This window comes from Synchiropus splendidus, chromosome 1 (genome assembly GCF_027744825.2).
Source record: "Synchiropus splendidus isolate RoL2022-P1 chromosome 1, RoL_Sspl_1.0, whole genome shotgun sequence".
NCBI classification, from domain to species: Eukaryota; Metazoa; Chordata; class Actinopteri; order Syngnathiformes; family Callionymidae; genus Synchiropus; species Synchiropus splendidus.
Genome location: NC_071334.1, coordinates 70,657,856 through 70,679,565, shown reverse-complemented (window position 1 = coordinate 70,679,565; position 21,710 = coordinate 70,657,856). Strand labels below are relative to the sequence as shown.

The window sequence follows — 21,710 nt, the reverse complement described above, 5'->3', positions numbered from 1 at the left end:
GGACTAACAACCCTGGTGTTAGGGATAAGACTCCCTCGGCTTGAGAGAGGACCCGGTCCACTCAGATCCAGGGTCCGGACAGTGACCGACGCCCGGAGTTGGCAGCGTTCCAGCCTGTGATTGGTGGAAAACAGAGGACAGAAGCCCGACTGCTGTTTCTCCATCTTTATTGCACAGCAGCCAGTGGAGTCTGGCGTCCGGGTCAGACCTTCTGACCCGCGTGTTTACAGATGAAAAGATCAAAGGGAAGCGGCTGCCCTCCTTCATGGAGATGAGGATGAAGAAGTTGCAGGGTTAAAGGAACTGTCTGGAACCCAGGGACCTACAGGCATCTGACCTCCGACCTCACACGGACAGCAACACCCCGACTCTCGCTGCACTTCCTGGTCTGCAGTCCAGCACCAGCTGGTCCTCAGATGAGGCAGGGTTAACATCGGCGGTACTCTCAGGCATCTGGACCAGGCCCATGTGACTGGAGAATCCAAGGTGCGAGCCGCCACAAAACCAAGCTGGAATCACAAGTCATCTCTGCCTCCTTCCGTCACACCTCAAGCTAGCACGAGCTAGCATCTCAAGCTAGCTTGCACGAGCGTCTGATAGTGAACCCAATCTTCGAAGGTCAGCTGAAGGTCGGAGCATTGCCCTCCACGTAAACTGGTGCGCTGGGGGAGCAGTGAAGCGGCGGCTGAGCTAGCGGCGGCGGCGGCTGCCTCTGGCCCGCGTCACTTCGGGGAGTGGAAGAGGAGGGGCTTCACCATGCCGGCCAGCACCTTGGGCAGCTGCGACGCGATGACCTCCGTCATCATCTCCGGGAACTCCACCTTCATGGCCTCGGCCTGGATGAAGGTGGTCAGACAGAAGAGGTTGACCTTCTTCACGATCTGCCCGGGGACACAGGAGGTCAGGTGAGTCAGGGGGCGGGGCAAGCGGGGCGCGGCCAGCAGCTCACCTCGTGGATGGCGTCCATCAGTTTGGTCAGGCGGAAGAACCTCTGCGAGCTGGCCACCACGCCCCTCTCCTGCATGTGGACGGCCCGGGTCAGCGCCTGGATGTAGTTCTGCCTCATCTCCTCGAAGGCGCCCTGACTCTTCAGGCCCTCCAGCGGCACTGGGCACAAACGCCCAGTCAGCAACAGACCAGGAGTGGCGCTGCACCCGGACTGACCCAGGCAGGTGGAGTTCCAGGAAAGAGCTCAAACCTGGGGGGCGTGTCCTCTCATCCATCTATCTGGTGAGGGAAGCGCCAGTGGGCGGAGCAAAGGGGAGGAGCTTCAGCGGCGTCGACTGTCTGTGACTGGAGGGCAGTTTGGTTTTTATCGCACAATGTTCCTCTACTGCTCAGAAGCTTTTCATTTGGAGCTTTACTTGTTGTTTTCTGCAGCGATGGATTGGCTTTTTTGACCTTTTTATCAACTTGCCTGATCACAGTTGACCTCCTGGGTCGCCTGGTCAGGTTTTTTAAGATTAATATTTAGTACTGTGTCCTCTTTTTGTTCTTGTAACCCAGACGAAAAGTGTTTCGAAGGTGGAAAAAATGAATATTGATGATAAAAGACAGAGAAAAATTGTCTTTGAAGAAGAGATGTGACACGACTGTCTGACCAAACGAATAGACAGAAGTGAAAAAAAAAAAACCCCATAAAACTCAAATCAACTTTAAACCACCAAAAAAATACGGAAAACTGAAGGTAAATCTTGAGATGAACAAACATCTGTCGATCGGACAGATGGCGCTACATCAGCGTGAGCGTAGGCAGTCGACAGAGCAGGAAACAGCTGAAGCTTCTCGCCGTCTCCTCCCCTTTGCTCCGCCCACTGGCGCCTCCCTCACCAGCCGGCAGTCGGCTGGATGAGAGGACACGCCCCCCAGGCTTGAGCTCTGACCCGAGTCACTCCGCAGCCCTTTCCTGGAACTCCAGCGGACTGGTGAGGGGGCGTGGCCGACTCACCTGTGTTGAGCAGGATGATGGCTTTCATGCAGAGGAACTCCTCCGTGGTCACCTGCAGGCTGGAGAACTCCTGAGGGATGAACTGCATGGCCAAGCACAGGTCGTAGATGGGAGACCTCCTCATCTGCTCCCTGAGGACGACACCAGAGGTCAGACTGGACTCTCACCGGGGGGCCCTTCCTCCAGCCACTCACTGGCTCAGGATCATGTCCGGGGCGAAGTAGAGGAATTCGCTGGAGACGTTCTGGAAGGAGCGCCAGCCCAGAGAGAAGACCATCAGGTTCATCCAGGAGTACTGGATCAGGGTCATCTGGTCCTCGATGTGGAGGCTCCGAAAGCCTGCGGAGGAGGCAGACGCAGAGCTCAGCGTGGGAGGAACCACGGACCCCTCTGAGAACACATCAAGGTCCGGCCAGGGTCGGGGTCCACCACTCACCCGGCAGGGACTTGGCCCACTTGACGATCCACACCAGCTGCTTCTCACAGAGGCGGTTGAGGCTGTTGAGCAGCAGATGAGGGGCCTGCACCTGACTGCTGTCGTAGCCCGAGGAGACCACCTCCGGCTCGATGTTGGCCAGAATGGTGATGATCTGCTGAGAGAAGTGCAGCTCCCGGATGCAGGTGGCGCCGCCGTAGGCCTGAGCCTCGCTGGACGTGGCCAGGTGGGACTGGAACGCCAGGGGCGGGGCCAAACCCAGGGCCTTCAGGGCCCCGAGCCGCTTCAGCTTCCTGCCTGAGACGGAGCAGAGGAGGGTCAGCCAGGACAGGAGGGTCCCCTCACGGCAGCGGAGGCTCCGGCACCTACCTCCCAGCATCATCCCGGCCTGGTAGCACTTCCGCAGGCGACACGCCGGGCAGTTCTTCCTGCGGATCTTGTCCACGATGCAGTCGTTGCGTCCGGCGCAGAGATAGCTGTGATGTCCTGCGGAGCCACAGGGGGGCAGCCGTGAGAGGAGCCTCGTCGGCAGGCTGTCAGGACGCGGTGACACGGCCGTGATGAGCCGCGGCTTTTCTGTGTCTCCAGATAACAAGATAAGACGCAGCGGTCGGCGTGATACCAGCGCGGCTCAGCTCCTCCGCAGAAGGTCGTGATGGCCGCGGTTTGGTAACAGAGGAGAGGAGCAGAGCCTGGAGTCGCAGCACCATCCCGCCCACCAGAGGGCGCTCTGCTGCCAGCCACCGGGCAGACAGGTGACTCGCACCGGGGCCACTCGGACCCACGAGTCAGACACGCTGCTTATCCTGAGACGACTCGCAGATTAACCCGTGAGTCACGAGTCACTCGCCCTTCAGATCAAAACATTAGGACCAAACACTGAGACAGAAGTCTGGAGGAGACTCGCCCCGCAGTGGTCAGTAGTCGTGCTCACTGAACTCCAGTCATCCAACTGCTCTCACCGTGAGGCCAGTGGTGATGACGTCACCGAGCAGCAGGGGGCGCTGCTGCTGGCGGAACCATCAGGGAGAGAGCTCAAGCATCATCGGCATGGAATGGTAAGTTACCTGAACCTAACTTCCGTTCTATGAGGGCGTGTGACGGGCCTCGCTAATGGTTACCTTCACTCCGAGGGCGACCAAACCCACCGTCAGACCCGTCTGAGGTCGAACACGAGAGGAAGTGTTGGGTCGGAAGTGTTAGATCATCGCGAGTTGACGGCTAGAATTTGAATTCAAAATGAAAATACATTGTGATGTAAAGTGGTGAGTCACTTGAACGACCAGGTGGACTGGAGCTGATGGAGCTTACGAGTCAGTTACAGTTTGCTACAGTGTGTAGAGAACAGGTGAGGCCTGAGGGGGAGAGGGGCGGAGCCTGTGTCGTCTCACCTTCCACCGCTCGCTTGAAGAAGACCTTGCAGCTGCCGCAGGTCAGCACGCCGTAGTGACAGCCCGACGCCTCGTCGCCGCAGATCACACACGCTCTCTGAGGCGGCGCCCTGGAAGCAAGCGCAGCACCGTGAGCCTGGGCTCTGAGCAGAGAGGGCACGCCCCCAGCACCCTTTCACGTCATTTTCACCACGTTCTGAAGCCACAGGCGCTCGTGAATCTGCTGAGTAATCGCTTGTCTTCTTCCTTATCTGGAGTTTTATACAGCGTGGTCTTTCATGACTTTCTTTCAAATTCATCACTTATTATGAACTGAATTTCAGGGAATATAGAAGATTAAAGCGGAGTTAACACCATACTTCCTTCCATCCTTTATCCCCTCTCGTCTTATACTTCTACTATATCTCTAGTTTAAACAATAACTTCAATATTCTGATTTTTTTTAACCATTTAGTGACAATATTTGAAACGTTATCGTCCAAATAAATGTGTTTTAATAGCGATGACGACCATATTGGTGTGTCACGGCTTATATGGTTCCACTTGAAGAAACCATTACTTTCGGTCATTCGCTGCGTTACAACATCAAACGTGCTGTCCCCAAATTCTGTCGCGAGGTCACGTGACGACTCCTTCAAAGTCAGGACGAGTCTCACCCCGGGTAGGGAGGGAAGGCAGGACTCCTCTGGGTCACGCTCGGGTAGGAGCAGGAGAACGGCTCCTCGGTGCCGCCGGCGGACTGGCACCAGTACTGGGGCTCGGTGGGCGTCACGTGCCAGCTCCTGTACACCGCCGGCGGGGTCGCGCTGGGGTCAAAGGTGGCCACCGCAGAAGCCCCGGAGTCCAAGTTCACGGAACCGTCCGGTCCGGCGAAGCCGCCCTCGCCGAGCCTGCGGTCCAGCGTCGGCACCGCCGCTTCCTTCTCGTCCTTGACGAACTTGAACGCGGCGGGTTCGGACAGCAGCGGCCACGCGACGTCGCCACACTCGAACTGGGGTTTGGCGGCGCCGTCAAACAGATGACAGTCCTTGAAGACCTCGCCGCCGCCGCCGCCGCTGTGGATCAGCGCGCCGCCGTGACGCGCCGCGGCGGAAGACAAGTCCGAGTGAGCGCAGTCGAGGCCGGACTCCGTCAAGTCGCTGGAGTCGGCGATGGACACCATCCTGGTGCGCTCCGCTCCACAGGTCCAACTCAGCTGAGGAAAGAGCGAGTCAGCCGCGCGGCTCCGCGAGTCTTCAGCCAATGAAGAGCAGCTCGAACACACCTCCTGTTGCGTCACGAGCGGAGACTCGAGGCGAGTCCAACTGGAGGCTCGGGGGCCAAATGGGGCTCCTACGCTCGTTTCAGGTGGCCCCCCGGAGCCTGAGAACCAGTCGGCTACAGTAGTGGATCGCAGCGTGTGGAACCCCGGAGGTCACAGCGGGGTCATGCCTGCCTCCTCGCAGCAGGAGCAGCGAGTCCTGGAGCGAGCTCCAGGTGCTGCTCCTTCATGTGACAGTGAGCAGGAGATGATTTCAAAGAGGAACCTGCTCCAGAGTCGACAGAGACAAGAGCGTGGCGCCGGCAGTGACTCGGGACTCGTCAACGTTCACAGCACCGGCTTCATTCTCCGCCCCCTGGTGGACACCGCCAACCTGAGGCCGCTGGAACCGAGCCACTCGAGGATCATTTCAGAGTGGCTGACTTGCAGTTCTCAGGACGCAGATCTGGGTCAGGTCCTGCTCGCGTCACTGGGCTCGGTATCTGTGCGATAGCGTGGAAGCTGATGCGCTGGCCGGCCTTGACCTGCTCTGCTGCGTCATGCGTTTCCTCCAGTGATAAAGCTCCCTCACACTCCTGACAGGGGACTCTACGAGGACCGCGCCTCTTCGCCCGAGTCTCAGACGCAGTGCAACCCCTGCAGCTGGAGCGACTCAGTCACTCTGCATGCTGTGTGGGTGCTCAAACTGAAGGCCGGGGGCCGACGCTGGCCCTCCTCATCGGGTGTGTGGCCCTCAACACTCTTTTCAAAGTGGCCCGGAAGCTCGCGTGTGCAGCACCGTGGCCTGCTGGTGCGGCTGCCTCCCCGTGGTCCACCAGCGTTCTCACGCCCTTCAAGCATGTGGGCGGAGCTCTGTCACCTGTGAGAGGCTCAGCGAGCAGCAGGTGGAAGGGACCTCAGATGGGGCAGAGCCCAGCAGGGGGCGCCCTCATTCACTCGTGTTAGTGAGCAGAGCGCCTCCTAGTGGCTGTGAAGGTCAGGAAACACTGGGGCTCACACGAGGCTCCGCAGCAGGCCGCCTGTGGGGGGCGCCACTCCTCAGAGCGGTGCGTCAAGTCCACAGGTCACTCTGCCCCAGACACGCGCGTCGCCGCGCAGCAGGAAGCGCGCTGCAGCACCTGCGCCCAGCTGTAATGGCGCCATAAAGCCGCGGCCGCGTTCCTCACACGCACGGTTCGCGTCACCGGGGGACCAGAAGAGGGGGCCAGGATTTATGGTTGTGCTCCAGCAGGAACACATCTCTGGGAGTCAACGCTGGTGTGCGGGCGCCACCTAGTGGTGATTCTCTGTCTTCACTTTTGCTTTCATCGGACAACAACACTGATAAGATCGACGCCAGAGTTTGGACCAAGAAAGGGTGTGTTTACTGGAGAAGGCGACAGACACCGCACATGGAGGGACGACAGTGAAGCGCGCGACTGCTCGGCGCTGGCACCGGACTCCCGCTCTCAGCCGGACGGATGCTCCGGAGGCCTCCGCTTCTGGCGCAGCTGCGCCACCAGCTCCGCCTCCTGCTTCTGCTGCTCCAGCAGCCGGACGCGGAGAGCCGAGATGTCCTGCTTGATCTCCCTCAGCTCACCTGCAGAGGGCCGCGGGGTGACGCGTCTGGCGGGCACGCGCGGCCAGGACGCGTCTCGCTGAGCTTCCGCCACGTATCTCCTGACGAGGCGCCTCATGAGCTTCTGCTGGGGGCAGCGCACGTTGGAACTTCCTCCAGCCGGAAGGTGGTGGGAGACTCACCTGGTGGCGAGTGGGGCTGACGGATGGATCCTGGCTCCGTTCGTCCCTCAGCTGTGACGGCACAAGCGGACACACAGCCAGTCACGTGACCGTGAGTGAGTGAACGGACGAGTCTCTGTGGCTTATGGAGCAGCTCCAGGGGAAACACAAGTTGTCTGCCGTGTGGCACCATGTTGATCTGCTGCCGCAGAATCAGGTTTGGATTTCAGTCTCCTTGTCTGAGCCCGTTTGTCTCAGGTGTGCCACTTGTCTTGTTCCCTTCTAGTTCAAATGAATGTCAAGCTAACTCTGACTTCACGAGTGTTTTTGCCAGAAACGCAACAGACTTCATTTAGGACATTTTAAAACATTGGAAAAACGCATCGTTTTGAATAAAAATGTGCCAAAAGTCCACCAGCATCCTCCGTCACGTGGTCTTCACTGAGATGTTCACAGGTGTTGACATGATCTACAGATGTGGAATAACACAATATGAATGCAGAGACTTCAGTGATGTTGTTGCAGACGCCAGGTCATCAAGTCAGTGTCAGCTCAGTCTGTCGAGTCGGCTACTGTCCAGCAGGTGGCAGTGTTCAGTCTCAACACAGTGTGTGATGAGGCCTCAGCTGCCCCCCACGAGCGTGACCCCTGACACTCCTTCAGCCCGTCTCACCGTGTGCACTTGCGTCTCCTCGCTGGAGCCGGCGGTGGTCCGGTCCCAGAGGAAGGTCTTGACTCCCTTCAGCAGGGCGAGCACGGCTCCGGGACTGGGCACCAGGTTGAAGGGGACCGGCAAGGTCCCGTCCTGCTGGAAGTAGGAGAACCAGAGTTTGGCTCGAGCAAACTTCCACTCCACGTCGGCGTCGTCCTGCAGCAGAGCAGAGCAGAGGAGCATCAGCGAGGGGTTCCTCCAGCAGGACCTCCTCCTGAGACCTGGATTTCCTGGAAGGAGCTGTTGAACATGGCGATGAGCATGTTGAGCAGGACGATGACCATGATGACGTTGTAGAGTCCGAACAGAACGTAGCCCGTGTTCTCGATGAACTTGTGGTCCACGCTCACCACCACGGACTTGACCTCCGACAGCCCGAAGATGGCCCAGAACAGAGACTTGAAGCTCTCCTCCAGCCTGGGCAGACAGCCAGGGTCACCCGACCCGCACCGACCCGACCCGGGACCCTCTCCTTACTCACGTGGTGAAGGCCTGGTTGAGCTTGGCTCCCAGGTAGTGGCAGTACAGGTTGAACATTCCCACCATGAAGGCCACGAAGACGGTGACGAACACCACCAAGAACTTGAACATGTCCTTCACCGTGCGACCCAGCGAGATCTGCAGCGGGCCGAAGCTCTCGTTGGCCGGCAGGATGTAGGCGACCCGTGAGAAGCTCAGCACCACGGCCACGGCGTAGAGGCCCTCGGAAATGAGCTGAGGGTCGGAGGGCAGCCAGTGGAGCCGCGCTGGGAAGCAGAGAAGCCACACACCCGGGTCGCTTGACACTGGCAGCAGAGGAGAGCTGGAGGCCTGTTTGACTCGCTTCAAAGGTTGGACTCTCTCACACCCCGCCTCGTGCAGGAAGGCTTTATATATACGTGTATATACGTATATATAGTATTGTTACTACGAATTATTGTATGTTGAAAGGCAGAAATTCAAAGCTAAACAAAAAGGCACTTGTTAACCTTGGGTTTAAGCAGTTGTATGGGCAGGTGTTTGACTCACGCAGCTGGAAGTACTGGACCTCCGGGGGCAGCGAGGTGGTGGAGGGGTGGGCCAGGTGCAGGTCCACGTAACGCTGAGCCGAACACGCCAGCCAGAAGGCCGTCAGCCGCGCGGCGAACGAGGCAGTGAAGAGGGCCAGAATGCTGAAGTCCAGCAGGTTCCAGGGCTGGGACAGGTACTCGCCAAGGCCCTGCCACCAGACGCGCCGAGACTCCTCCCAGGTTTTACCTGCACACAAGGGCTCTTGCTGACAGGAGACGCGCAGCTGCAGTGTGAGGAGCGGCGCTGACCTATGACCCAGGAGACGATGAGCGTCTCCATCCAGCTCAGCCGGGTGGTCTTCATGCGGAACAGCTGCGAGGGGTGGTCGGGTCGGGCCGTCGCGTTGGGCAGCAGCGCCGGGCCCTGGAAGCGCTCGGCGGCGTTCAGCCCCAGCAGGAGCAGGAATCCCAGGAAGGAGGCGGCGTGGGCCACGAACCTGAGGAACGGGCCGCGCATGAGCCTCCCGACCTGGAAGAGCCAGACCGGTCACTCCACTGGAGGGCACCGGAGCCAGCGCGCCGGCTGCTCCTGACCTTGCTGGACGGAGCCGCCCAGGTCACGAAGGACAGGACCGGCAACCCCACGGCAATTCCCAGAACCAGGAGGACTTTCATGGCCGTGGTTCGCTGCGGCAATCCGGAGCAGTTCTGGTACCAGGTGGACAGAAGCTGCTGCTGACAGCTGGGGTGAGCCACGAACTGCAACACCGCCGGCGGAGAGTCAGAGGTCAGGTCGCATCACAACCAGTCCTGGTTTTACCTTCTTGACTTGGTACTTGATGGCCAGCTGGAGCCGGGTCAGCCTTTCTCCGCCGCGCGAGTCCAAGTCCCCGCTGATGACGGCCTCCACCTCCTCCGTGGTCCTGCACAGGTCCAGGAGCCCCACCACCAAGTCCTTACACTGCGTGGACAGCTCTTGGTAGTCGCTCTGCAACACAAAGGTCAGAGCCACTGGCGGACCTGGGCAAAGTGCGGCCCGGGGGCCAAATGTGGCCCTTGGACCGGATTTATGAGGCCCTCCTGGAGTCAGAGTAAAACTATGAAACTGACATTGTCTCTGACATTTTTTTCTTGTGCATTGTGATTGCGAATCTATTGATGTGAACTGGTGTCACCACCGCTGTCGAGTCTGTGACTCGTCTCTTGTGTTGTGGACCACGTCTGAACCTCTGAGCAGCAGACGCTCATCCAGCGTTCTGAGTCATGACGGCAGCGACAGCTGCTTGTTGGAGATGTTTCCAAAACCAGTGATAAATGCACACAGACAATGGCTCGACCTGAGACTTGTCATCCATCAGGCTGCGCAGACGCAGGAAGCTCAAATATGGATGTTTATAACCCAAGGAGTGACTTCTCTGGTGAAAAGTGCTGTGAATGTGAAATCGCAGCTCACGCCATCAGACTCTCAGCTGGAAATATGGTCTCCTGCCTCCACTGTTCTCTCAAGCCAGGCCACGCAGACTTTCTGTAGAGAACCATTTCACTCTTTCATCGGAGTTTAGTTGTTGTTCCGAAGCACTTGGCTCGTTGGTGGGATCCTCGCTGACCTTGGCAATAAAGCTGATGCTGATATGGTCCGCATTGTTTTTATTGTACTGCAGTGAAGTGTGAGAGCTCAGCGACAGCAGAATCTTCCATGGTCAAATAAGCGTTTGAACAATCGTGATGATCATTAACCACTATATTCCAGCCCTACCTTGAACTCCTCCTCGGTGGCGGCCAGGACCTCCAGCTCGTGGCTGAGCTCCAGAGCTGCCATCACTGGGTCCGGGCTGGACAGGGTCAGGTAGGCGGGGCTGGCCAGGCCTCGGTACGCGTTGATCCGAGACTGCGAATGCCGGAAAGCGTCGCGGCTGCGCTGCTCAGCGCAGGCGCCGCAGCGGCAGCAGCAGTCGTGCGGCCTCTCGATCAGCGCCCCCTTGGTCAGAAGGATGTGGACCATCTGGTAGTGGTGGCGCTGCGAGGCCAGGATGATGGGCGTGACGTCGCCAGAGAACCTGTCCCCTGTCTCCTCCTGGGCGGAGGCCGGGTGGCTCAGCAGGACCTCCACCATCCGGACGTGGCCCTGGCTGATGGCCAGCAGCAGGGCGTCGCCCCTCTTGGCCACCCGCTCCTCCTGCAGCAGCACTCGGGCCACCTCCACTCGTTGGTTGGACACCGCCAGCTGCAGGGCGTTCTGACCCGCGCGGTCCACGCAGTTGACGTCCAGGTGGGGCAGCTCGTCCAGCATCCTCTTCACCTCGGCAGCGTGGCCGTGCTCCACGCACAGCAGGAAGTGCTCCTCCACCGGGCTGCAGCGGGGCCTCTGAAGCCTGGCCATGGGTCCACTGAGAGGGGCCCAGGGTGAGGAGTCAACATCTCAGTTATTTGATGTTTTCCTCTCAGAAAAACATCGGATACATTAGAGAGGGTTTGGGACTCATTTTTTATCCTGCTGGAAAGACTCTCCTTTACTTTTATACCAGATGAGTTTAAAATTCTACCCACTAATATCTTGAGTTTTCCCTATTTTTTGGAACTGGTGTATTTTTGGTGCAGTTTTTCTATATGCCACTTTTTGTGATCAACTTTTGTTTGCACCAAGGTAACACTCCAGATGTGCGTTCGCTGTGTCGACCCTTCGGAGCGTGTCCCGAGTCATCTGGCAGCGAGTGTATGAACAGCGCACTGAGAAACGCTCCAGTGACAGAGCTGATGACGGTGCAGGTACCAGACGTGTCCCACCTGCCGCGGAGTGATGACGTCACATCTGCCACACACCGTCTCTGTTTCTTTAATGTTTCAATGAGCCAGAGGAAAGAGAAATAAAGGATGTCAAGGTGATCTCTACCACATGCGCAGCATTTATTTCCACTAAACACCATGTGTGTCATGGAATCGTTTGCCAAGTTTACGTCCGTTCTCCTCCTCAGTCTGTGGAACAAGGTGATTGGCTGACACCTGCGGAGCTTTGCTTCTCTTTGATATCGCACCAGAAATCACAACAGTCTCCACAGTCGGCACTTAAACACCTCCAGATACATTTGTATTCATTTACCAGGGAAACTATGCATCAATGAAGGAGTTTTCAGCCCTGACACATCGCTCCTACCACTTCCTCGTCAGCTGAAAGACGCGTCGTGATTGGCTTTGTTTTTACGACTAAAGGACTAAGGACATCCTCAGATGTCCATCATTATCTGCTGTGGAGTCTGTTGTGATTTTTGTGAGCCCCGTACGTGTCAGCCAATCACGGCGCGTCTCTGGACCAAAACCCGACTCGCTGCTCTTCACGTCTGGGACTTCTGAGCTCTGTCTCTAGACGGAGCCCCTGGTGTGAAAGCACCCTCAGTGCTTCAGAAAGCTGCATCTCACCATCACTGTAACTCTCCCTTTCCTTCCGTTTGTGGCGTCGATGACTGAAGTGAAAAGAGGAGCCAGCTCTCCAACTGATGCTGTTTATTGCTGCTTTATCCTTAAATCACCGTGAGAGCTGAAACAAACGCATCAAAACATTTGACACCTCTACCATTAGCAATGTTTGTTAAGTCTGTTGAGAAATCAAACGAAACTCAAACACAGCAAAACAAAACATCCCACAGAGGCTCTCTGCCTCTGTAAGGTTGAAATAAAACAGCGCACATCGCAAGAGAAATCCTCGTGCTGAACTCAGTCAAACGCCAGCTCAATTCCAACTCACCGTTGCACTGAGCTTGTAGTATACGCGACTGAAAATACCTTAACATACCAACCTCCAGCAAAACAACCACCACCCAATTCAGATCACTGTTAGTCCAACACTGAATCGGTTACATTATTTTTTTAGCTTTTTGCTAGGGGAGAAAATTCAAAGATTTTTGCCATTTGTATACCGTTCTTGTGTGGTTGTATGTTGAAGAAAATGGAAATGAGAAAGCCTCTCCATCAGGGCAGCTGCAGTGTGAAGCCCCCACGGAGCCACCGTCTGCTCCCCAGCAGCCTCCACTTCTCCTCCCTGACTCCACTAGAACAAGCAGGAGCCCGAACGTCCATGTCCCTCGGACATTTGCTTCCATGAAGGTAGAACAATGAAAAAGGCCTCTTTTCTGTCTCTGGTTTTGGTGGCGGGCACTAGCGGGCGCACGTTTTGTTCATGCCTGAGTTCATGCGACCTAACTCTGTGTTCTCCCTGTGAGGAGGACTGTCCTCAATAAACAGCGCTCCTTTTCCAGTTCACGGCGTTTCTGTTCATTTCGTTTCCACGTGAGACCACAGCAATGTTACCAGGGCCACCATGCAGCTCTGCTGTCCAGCAGGGACCAACGTGAGGAGGAACCTTCCAGCATCTGCTGGACCAACATCTGAGCTCGGGCCACTCACACCAAGCCAGAAGAAGACAGGCAGGCAGAACCACCCACTGGGAAATGCCCCACCGAAAACCAGACAAAGCATCAGAACATGCTATTCAAGATGTTTCAGTTCCTCCATCTGGGCTGGAAATAAAGGCCCCATTCTTGAGAGCAATGAACGCGAGCGGATTCGGCGGTTCACTCACCTCAGGTCGCGCGCTCCTCTCCTCCGCTCTCGCGCTGCCCACCTGACACCGAGGCGGCTGCTCCCGGGTGTGACTGACGTCATCACGGACGAGCCGTCTGCTCCGAGCCGCGGGCGGCCAACACAGCGCTCGGCTGAGCTGCACAAACCTCTTTCATCCCTCGGAGACTCGGCACGTGTGATGAGTGACGCTGGCGAGGGCAGATTAGACTGAGGGCCTCGTTAATGTCATTGGTTTTCACACTCATCAATCAGGCTTGAGCGGATCACTGGGCAGAAATGTGGATTCAGACGCGACTGAACGGCCACAAACGTTTTTACCGCGAGCTCGTCCCTTTGGTTGTTGTTGTTGTTGTTGTTTGGAATGACGGAGATTGAGTGAAAACGGAGCTTTGGACTGTCAGGAAAGTTGCTCCGTCCCAGTGATGAACAGAATAACGCAGAGCGGTCCCTAAAATGAGCCCGCGTCCCAGCTGTCACATGACATCTGAATCCAATTTCCTGCCCTGTCCTGTTTCCTTTCACGTGCTGAGGCTGTGTGTGGGCTGGTTAATCCTCCCTTGTGGGGACAGGTTGATGGCGAACCAGGACCTTGTGAGGACCTCGTGCCAATGTGGAAACAATTGGGCTGAACTCCATGAGGTCAAGCCCCAGTTTTAAGGGTTTGAACTGCAAAATAACGGGGTGGTTCTGAGTGGGTTCCAGTTTGGATCAGGTGTGAGGAGAGAATGGCCAGGAGAGGTCCCCACAGGGACAGAGACACAGACGTGTGTGAGAAGTAACTGTCACGTGACCGCGTTGGGACGCCTTTCACTGCGTTGTTTTGATGTTGTTCTGTGCCACGCGGTAAATGTAAAATGAAAGTTGTATCGCTTAAATATCACCGTTGCTGTTTTTAGTGCGCCCTCGTCACTGGCCGACGTCATCTCATGTACACAGGTGAAAGCATCATGGCGCCCCCTGCAGGAGGCGCGGCGCGCTGCGCAAGAGCCGTTGTCAAGGAAACGCGTCCCGAGTTTGGGAGCCGGAGCGTCGCTGCTCCCAGAGAGCGACGGTTGGAGGCCAGTGTCCGGGTGTGCGGGCTCGGAGCTGCTCTCTGTTCGATGAACCGGCCACAGTGTTGCACCTGAATGTTGCTCCTGAGCGCCGCAGCGGCAGAACGGAGGAGAGCAGTGCGCTGGCGCCGGCGACACGTTAGCTTAGCCTGCTAGCTCCGTTAGCCCGAGGGCAAGAAGATGCCAAGCGGCGCCCGCTGTCATCCGTATCCTTCCGGCAGGTAACTGAGCACGGCACCTGTTGAAGGTTCACACCGGTCTGCTGCTTATGATTCAGCCACCTGTGTGGCTCTAAAGGACGGGGGTCCTGAGACCAAGTCGGTCCAAGCGTGGGTCGACTGATCAAATGTTATCCTATATGACTTATACACTTGTTGTCATCTAACCTCTGATCATGAATGGACTGAGTTCTATCATCTAGATTTAGGCTAAGACACAGGTGGCCGTCCACTGTCAGGTGGAACACAGACGAGACATCTGGTGGACGTCTCAGGCTCAGGTGCTGTCTGTGCGGGAATGTTTCTAAGGATGACTCGGCCGTGCTTTTCCGTCCTCCCGTCCTCTTCACCGTTGACCATCTTCCATCAGCAGCAGCTGCTCCACCTCTCCGTCTCTCCTCCCTCACTCGGTCTCATTTCCCATGCTGTCCTTCCTGCTCCCTCCCACTGACAGCCTCAGTGTCTTCACTCCATTTCGATGAATCACGTTCTCCTCAGCGCTTCTCCCAGGAACAGCATCTCTGGAGCAGATGACGGTCTTCAGGGGGAGGAGCAGAAGCAGCTGCGCAGGGCCAGGGCCCGCAGGCTCATTGTGGAGACCAATCGACGGAGAAGGTCTGGACGACTGAACGCCTCTGATGCCAGACGTCTCACGGCCGTCCTCTTCTCTGCGGGACACAGGGCTCTGGAGGACAAGCAGAAGCAGCGGGACCTTCGCGAGCAGCGCCTCCGAGAGCAGGTCCTGCAGCTGCGGCGCCGGAGGATACAGGAGGCGACGGAGCGCTTCCAGAAAGCTCACCTGCAGCCTCGGCGTGCGTGAGGCTCCTCATGCAGCATGGATCAGTCTCACACTGGTGTTGCTCATGTCTCGTGGTCATCTCCAGGGTCCAGGAGGAGCATCCCGACCATCGAAGAGGCGCTGGATGAAATCAAAAGCAACTTGAATGCTGCACACAGGTGCCACACACATCACTGTCGCCTGTTTGATCTGGTGGAGCTTCGATGCTAACTCGCCTCACTAGCACGTTCCATTGGAGGGGTCTGGTTCACAAGTGACAAGGATGGAGCTCAAGTGACGGTTCTCCAGTCGTGGGGACTCGATCTGAGGAGAAGGAAGAGCCGAGCCAGAAGCCACAGCTCTCCACTGACTGCTGGGTTGCTCCTCTCACCTGTGGCCTCCAGCTTTTGAGTTTCTCTGAGAGAGAAAAGCTCAGGCATCCAGGAGAGACTCGGAGGAGAGTCTCCAGGAGGAGGCAGTGCTGAGGTGGTGAACTGGGAGGAGGCCCGGGGCGGATCGAGCACATGCTCATGTGACTCATGTGACAAGTCTAAATATCATATTTAGATTTATTTTAATTTAACTGCATATATAAGATATAAATAAGTCTAATTGAAAGTATCACCATTGTTCACCATGTTCACTGTCGGGGGCGCCATCACTTCCTTCTTCAGTGTTTCTGTCCAAGAACTTCTCTATATTTGGTGACTGTTACAGATGTGCAGCGGTCAAGTCAGTTCACTGACTCACTACTGCCACCACGTGGCTAAAAACTGAGCGTCTTGCAGCCCTCACGGCCCAAACGTGTGAAACAAAAAACTTTTTGTGGCCATCTAGGAGGCGCTCACGGCCCAACCATGGCCCCCGGCCCGAGGGTTAAGAATCACTGCCGTATGTGATCGCTGTTGGGAGCTGCTGCGTGGACGGCTCTCCAGCAGAGGGCGCCATAAGCGTCCCACAGGCCAGCCGAGTTGCGTCCGCCCGCTGTAGACCGCTGTAGGCTTGTGACGTGGGAATGGGTCGAGGCCCTGAGGGTCTGCGATGGACGGTGCGGTGCATTTGCTTGTCTGACCGTCGCTCTCTCCGCTGCAGGAGCGGCGTCTGCACATCCTCTGCTCAGCCAGGACCAGCGTCTGCTGCGGTCCAGCACCAGCACCGGCTGATCTCTGGAGACGCCCAACCACCGGACCTGACACACGTGAGCCTTCCATTCTCGCCATTCACCTGGGAAGGTTGGGGGACCATGTGACCAAGTGTCAGAGACGCAGCTATTTTTTATTTCAAAGATGAGGAGGACGTGTTTTCTGTCGGCGGGAAGGACAGGGTTGCTGGGTAAAGTTAGCGCTTGGTTTGAACTGAACGTGTCCCCGCCTCTCACCCTGAGTCGCTGGGACAGACCCTCCACGGCTTAGTGTGAGCGCTCCCCTCTTACTGAGCGGCGCTCTGCCTTGTGTTCCGCCACGTAACCGGAGGAAGAGTCGATTCGTCTCCCGAGTTTGACTCTCAGCTCACAACGCAGACTCTGAAGTGATGGAGAAACTACAATCAGTTCCGAGCAGCTGCAGTTCTCGCACTCTCAAAGAAAAAAAGAAAATCAACCATCCAGCTGCCATTTTGATGCTCATGCACTCGACAGACCCCCCAAACTCACTGAAACACTCATAACTCAACAGTAACAAAACCCGCAATAATGCTACACACCAAGAGATCCGCATGTTCACGACACGTTCCAACACTTGTACTGCACTCACCTCGCAGCTCACTGAACAGACTGAGGTCAAGACGCAGATGACCTCACCGTCAACCCGTACAACCCAGTCAAAGTAAAGGGTTTCAAAATAAAAGGATTTTGGTGGAATTTATCATAAAACAAAACAGTATTTTCCACCTGCTACACAATGTACCTGACTTCCAGGAGAGAATCGATGTCGAGAAGTTGACCCAGCAGAAAGGGACGTTGACAGTTCAAATGATGGATTTATTAGTGGATATGAAGTTCACCCTGAGAGTAAACGTCCGACCTCCGGATGAAATGATGAAGTCTCTCCGTGTCGCGTGAAGGACGCTGTGGTTCTCATGCTTCCTGTTTGGCTCCACAGGAGATCTGGAAGAACCCTGACAGCCCCCTGATGACAGACAGTCTGGAGAACCCGCCGTCCTTCTTCCTGTTCGACAGGCCGCGCCTCCACGTCACCTCGCCGTCATCTGGCTCGGCTCCGTTCCTGGTGCGCCGCTCGCCACAGAGGAAGCCGGAGGAGCTCCACGACAAGAAGTGGAAATCTGATCCGCCGCCTTATTTGGACAAAGAAGCAGACGCAGGACGCAGCGACGCCCTGGTCCTCGCCATTAAAGCTGCTTGTGGCGAGCGGGAATTCCAGCCGGATCTGGACTGGAAGCAGCAGGCGGGTCACCACAACAGGCTGCAGAAAGCCCCATCGTCCTCCATTCCTCCGCCTGGGAAAGAGGCTTGGATGGGCTCCAGCCTTCGACCCAACATTGAGCTGAGTCACAGCAGCTGCGACAACACGGCGAGCGAGCTGACCCAGGAGACCGGAGCGGAGCCGGCGCCGGCCGAGGAGGCACAGAAGAAGGACCTCAACAGACTGTCCAGCTCCAAAAACGAGAAGCCCTTTTACAAGAGGCTGCTGCAGCAGACGCTCGCAGCAGACCTGGTCAGGTGTGGCGGTGCGGGTGAGGGGGGGCGGTGCCCGGGGACCATGGCAACCGTGGCGACCTGTGACTCCAGGTTCATGAAAGGGATTCTCAAGCCTCAAGGGGGCGCTCTGGGCTTCTGCGACTCGGATGACGTGGCGTTTGCCAAGCAAGTGGCCCTGGCCATCCGGGACAGCATGGAGCTGACCCGAGCCAGGGCCCGGCAGAGGGACGGCCCCAGCTCGGGCAGGAAGAAGACGCTGCGCTGGTCTGACCAGGGGCCCGCGGATACACAGATGCCGGCTCAGTCTCATTCATCTCCGTGGCAGGACCCCCGGCCGGCCTCGGTCCCCGGGGCCTCCCAACACGGGCGCAGCCTCGCGGCCCCAGATCGCCTTACAAAGCAAGCGTGGGCAGATGTTGGGGTTCAAGTCAACCTGCCCCAAGAATCCGCAGTCCCCTGGAGGGAGCGCTGTGGCCCAGCCACACACAGAAAGGGCACGGTCACGCGACCTCAATCTGCCGCGGCGGTGGCTCAGATGGCCCAGGCTCTGGGGAAGATGATAGCGCCCCGCCCACCGCCGCCCAGGACCCAGGACAGGACTCCATATGGCTCGACTTCTGCTGCTCTGGACCCTAAACAGGACCACGTGACCCCAACGCTCTCCCCAGACTCTGAGAGCCCGGCAAAGGTCAGACCAAGGTCACTTCATTTGGAGAGACACGCCTCGGTGAGCGGCGGGAGAAGCCTCCGTTTAGACCGCACTCCGACTGAAGACCAGATCTCTGAGCTGTGGCACTCGCTCCGCAGCGCCTTGGCCTCCCAGAACGGTAAAGTATGATGGTCCAGCAGGGTGTGTGAGATGGTCCACCTGCGGGGTGTGAGCGACCCGCTGTGTCTGGCCCAGTCCTAGCTGCATCAGTCCACAGACATGGAGCTTCAGATTTAGACTGTGGCGTCCATGATTCTGGGTCGGAGGAGTGATGGGTCGCTCGTCGCTTCAGTCGGCCACACGCCTGTGATTGGTCTGAATCATGCTGGGCCGGTCAGTGGCCTCGTGCCCGGCAGGACGGTTGCCACGGTAGCATGCTGTGATGCATCATCAAGTCTTTCCTCCCTCAGCTCCTCTAGTGCACCAAAGTCGGGTCCCAGGAAGCGAGAGGAGTAGACTGCCCTCGGCCCACGGCAACAGTGGACCTCCTCGCCCGTCCCAGGTACACACACCATGGTTCCACTCAGACCAAGGTTCCTCTCAGACCATGGTTCCTCTCTGACCATGGTTCCTCTCTGACCAATGTTTCACTCAGACCAAGGTTCCTCTCGAACCATGGTTCCACTCTGACCCTGGTTTCACTCAGACCAAGGTTCCTCTCTGACCAATGTTTCACTCAGACCAAGGTTCCTCTCTGACCCTGGTTCCTCTCAGACCAAGGTTCCTCTCTGACCAATGTTCCACTCAGACCATGGTTCCTCTCTAACCATGGTTCCACTCTGACCCTGGTTTCACTCAGACCAAGGTTCCTCTCTGACCAATGTTCCACTCAGACCATGGTTCCTCTCTAACCATGGTTCCACTCTGACCCTGGTTCCTCTCAGACAAAGGTTCTTCTCTGACCCTGGTCTTTGCCTCGGCTTTGCTGAATCCCTGTCAGTTTGCTCACAAATGAGTCCACGGTTTCTTCTCCAGAGCTGTTTATGAACAAGTCACACTATAAATGCAACGGCACTTGCTCTGGCTGGTGCACCATACATGACAGTCTTTGTTCTGGTGTCTCCTGCAGCAAACCGGAGAGGCTGCAGAGGTGCCGAGAGCACGTGCCACCACCCGGCTGACCCACACAGAGGAAGGTACTGAAGCTCCCGCACCAGCGACGCTGCTCTTGTCTGGACCAGCAAGTGACAGAGTCATGAGAGCAGCTGATGAGGCTCAGGGGTTTGAGCCGCTGACATAGCTGACGTGTTCATGGGACCTGGGAACCAGAGTGGAGCTTCTGGTGCCCTGTTTTCTATGTGAATGTGGCGACAGAGTCAGGAACTGTGAGGGTGGAGATGGTGGATATTTTAAAGAGCGCTGTGCCTGCGACTGGGCACCGTAGGTCAGAGGTCACTTGGTTCCCGAGCACCTGCAGCCTTAACTAGGGCAGCTCAAGTGATGAGATGACGTTTGTCTCCCAGTCACATGACGCACTTCTGTTGCGACCTTGACTTGGGAGAGCTTGAGGGACAGGAGAACCCGCTGCACCCGCGTGGCTCCACCCCGGATGATGTGAAGGTTCTGTGTTCCAGGAGCTGCTTGGACCCACCAGCCGCCGCAGCTCTCCACGCTGTCCTTAGAAGAGGAGAGGATCCTTCTCTCGCTGGAGCGGCTGGACCAGCGGCTTCAGCGCCAGCGCCGGTGACCTCCAGACTGGAGCCGGGACCCGGCGCGTGTGAGCGGCACCGCCTCCGGACTGCAGAGCCTGCGAGGCCTTCTCAAGTCTTTCCTTCCCTTCTAGACGGAGAACCTCAGCGCCCTCTGCTGGTCGCGACATGTTTCTTCAGCACTCATGACAGCGGAAGTCCCAGCTCTCCAGGGTCATCATAGCATGCTAGCTAGTGACTCGCTGTGGTCAGAGACAGCACACGTTGATGATGTCACCAACACCAGGGAGCGGCCGTCACATGGTGCGTGGGTCTGTGTGACGTGATGGTGTCGTTCAGAAGGTCCTCACTCTGAGGAGTCGGGGCCTTGCTGGGTCAGACCTTCAGCAGGGTCTCGTCCTCATGAGGAGTCGCCGCTGGTTTTCTGCTGCTAACAACAGACGGAGCCCGGAGGTCATGGACGCGCTGTGTCGCGCCGCCTTCACCGCCACGTCTGGACTCGCTCCTCTCAGAGCCGGCGTGAAATGCTGTCACCACAGGGCTCAGCCACCGGGGTCACGTGACCCGCGCTGAAGACGCTGCTGTCATCGGGTGCGAGAGCGCAGGAACCGGTGTCCGCGACTGTCATACACACGCTCGCCCACAGAGGGCGGCCTCGCTCTCCGATCAGGATGGGCCGACGGGAGTGTGACGGCATGAAGAGCAGAGACGAGTCTGCGAAGTGGGTGGTCTTCAGCCGCCCCTCCCCCTGCGGCCTGGGACCCCTTCAGTGTGTCTGAGTGTGTGGCACGGACGTGGACCCTGCTCACAGCCCCAAACCTACAGTGTTGCTGCTGGGAGCGGGGCCCCTGACCACTGCCGCACCGAGTGCGACTGGTGCTGCTGCGGCCGTGTGCACGCAGCTCTCCGTCATGTGGCGTCTGGGAAACAGCGGGTCTTGACAAAACGATTCCTCAATGGAAGCGGGGCCTCATTAGCATGACAATCGTGGGAACGGCACAGATCCACTGTAATAGAGCCGAGTCTGCGGTGGGACGACTCGCGAGCGCCTCCTCTGGTCACCGTGGCTCCCGGACTGGGCTTTGTTTTTCACCCACGGGAAAGTTTTACCGATGGAATTTTACTTTGGAATTGAAGTCATTTTTTCTGATTTTGTTTCCTGTCATTTTCCATGTTTTATTTTAAAATGTGGTTTTTTTTTTATCAACTTCTTATCACTACAGATGCCTTTATAAAGACCTTTGTAAATCAATGTTGCGTTTTTCTGGTAATAAAACTACATTGATCCTGCAGCTGTTAATCGTTATATATTTGTTTTTTTGCTCATTCTTCGGCACTCTGCTTTATTTATTTATTTTCATCTCAAACTTCTGGGTACAGTTTTTTTGGTACCGTTTTTTTTAATGTATCCCCCCCCCTCCAGAACTTTTTTCTCCTCCTTGTCACCAACTCGACTACATTTGACAGGTTTGGTGCGTTTGACCTTTATTGGCGTGCTTTCACATCCTATGGCGTGTTGAAAACAGGGCTGGCGGTGCTGCGGGCAGAGCAGCTCGTGGAGAGGATCAGTTCAGACTTGGGTCGCGCTATGAGCGGCAGGTCTGGGGACGTCGCTCT

General features: G+C 57.0%; 3 protein-coding genes across 7 annotated transcripts; 1 reads left to right on the top strand and 2 right to left on the bottom strand.

The window, feature by feature from the left end:
* Nucleotides 1-163: 163 nt before the first annotated feature.
* pgr (progesterone receptor) lies at nucleotides 164-4,937 on the bottom strand. Its single transcript, XM_053881039.1, has 8 exons — nucleotides 4,432-4,937; nucleotides 3,776-3,885; nucleotides 2,754-2,870; nucleotides 2,385-2,681; nucleotides 2,143-2,287; nucleotides 1,949-2,079; nucleotides 950-1,107; nucleotides 164-881 (listed from the first exon to the last, which is right to left on the bottom strand). The coding sequence occupies exons 1-8, from the start codon at nucleotides 4,935-4,937 to the stop codon at nucleotides 723-725; spliced, it is 1,623 nt and encodes a 540-aa protein (XP_053737014.1). The 3' UTR covers nucleotides 164-722.
* Nucleotides 4,938-6,379: 1,442 nt separating this feature from the next.
* LOC128752651 (short transient receptor potential channel 6-like) lies at nucleotides 6,380-13,868 on the bottom strand. The gene is made up of 11 exons (XM_053854085.1): nucleotides 13,030-13,868; nucleotides 10,213-10,843; nucleotides 9,277-9,444; nucleotides 9,051-9,215; nucleotides 8,766-8,985; nucleotides 8,476-8,703; nucleotides 7,949-8,213; nucleotides 7,689-7,884; nucleotides 7,429-7,623; nucleotides 6,777-6,827; nucleotides 6,380-6,721 (listed from the first exon to the last, which is right to left on the bottom strand). Exons 1-11 carry the CDS (start codon nucleotides 13,110-13,112, stop codon nucleotides 6,485-6,487), a joined length of 2,439 nt encoding a protein of 812 aa, XP_053710060.1. The 5' UTR covers nucleotides 13,113-13,868; the 3' UTR covers nucleotides 6,380-6,484.
* Nucleotides 13,869-14,042: 174 nt separating this feature from the next.
* LOC128766989 (uncharacterized) lies at nucleotides 14,043-21,355 on the top strand. Of its 5 annotated transcripts, none has more exons than XM_053878676.1 (9): nucleotides 14,043-14,289; nucleotides 14,812-14,916; nucleotides 14,983-15,117; nucleotides 15,186-15,258; nucleotides 16,172-16,277; nucleotides 17,179-18,562; nucleotides 18,855-18,946; nucleotides 19,514-19,580; nucleotides 20,019-21,355. In XM_053878676.1, exons 2-9 carry the CDS (start codon nucleotides 14,832-14,834, stop codon nucleotides 20,129-20,131), a joined length of 2,055 nt encoding a protein of 684 aa, XP_053734651.1. In that variant the 5' UTR covers nucleotides 14,043-14,289; nucleotides 14,812-14,831; the 3' UTR covers nucleotides 20,132-21,355. The 5 variants fall into 5 exon arrangements, 4 of the variants coding, with proteins under 4 accessions (XP_053734651.1, XP_053734643.1, XP_053734635.1 ...); XM_053878668.1 differs by having other exon boundaries at nucleotides 14,983-15,113; nucleotides 20,019-21,354; XM_053878660.1 differs by lacking the exon at nucleotides 14,043-14,289 and having other exon boundaries at nucleotides 14,329-14,916; nucleotides 14,983-15,113; nucleotides 20,019-20,161; nucleotides 20,228-21,355.
* Nucleotides 21,356-21,710: the final 355 nt, after the last annotated feature.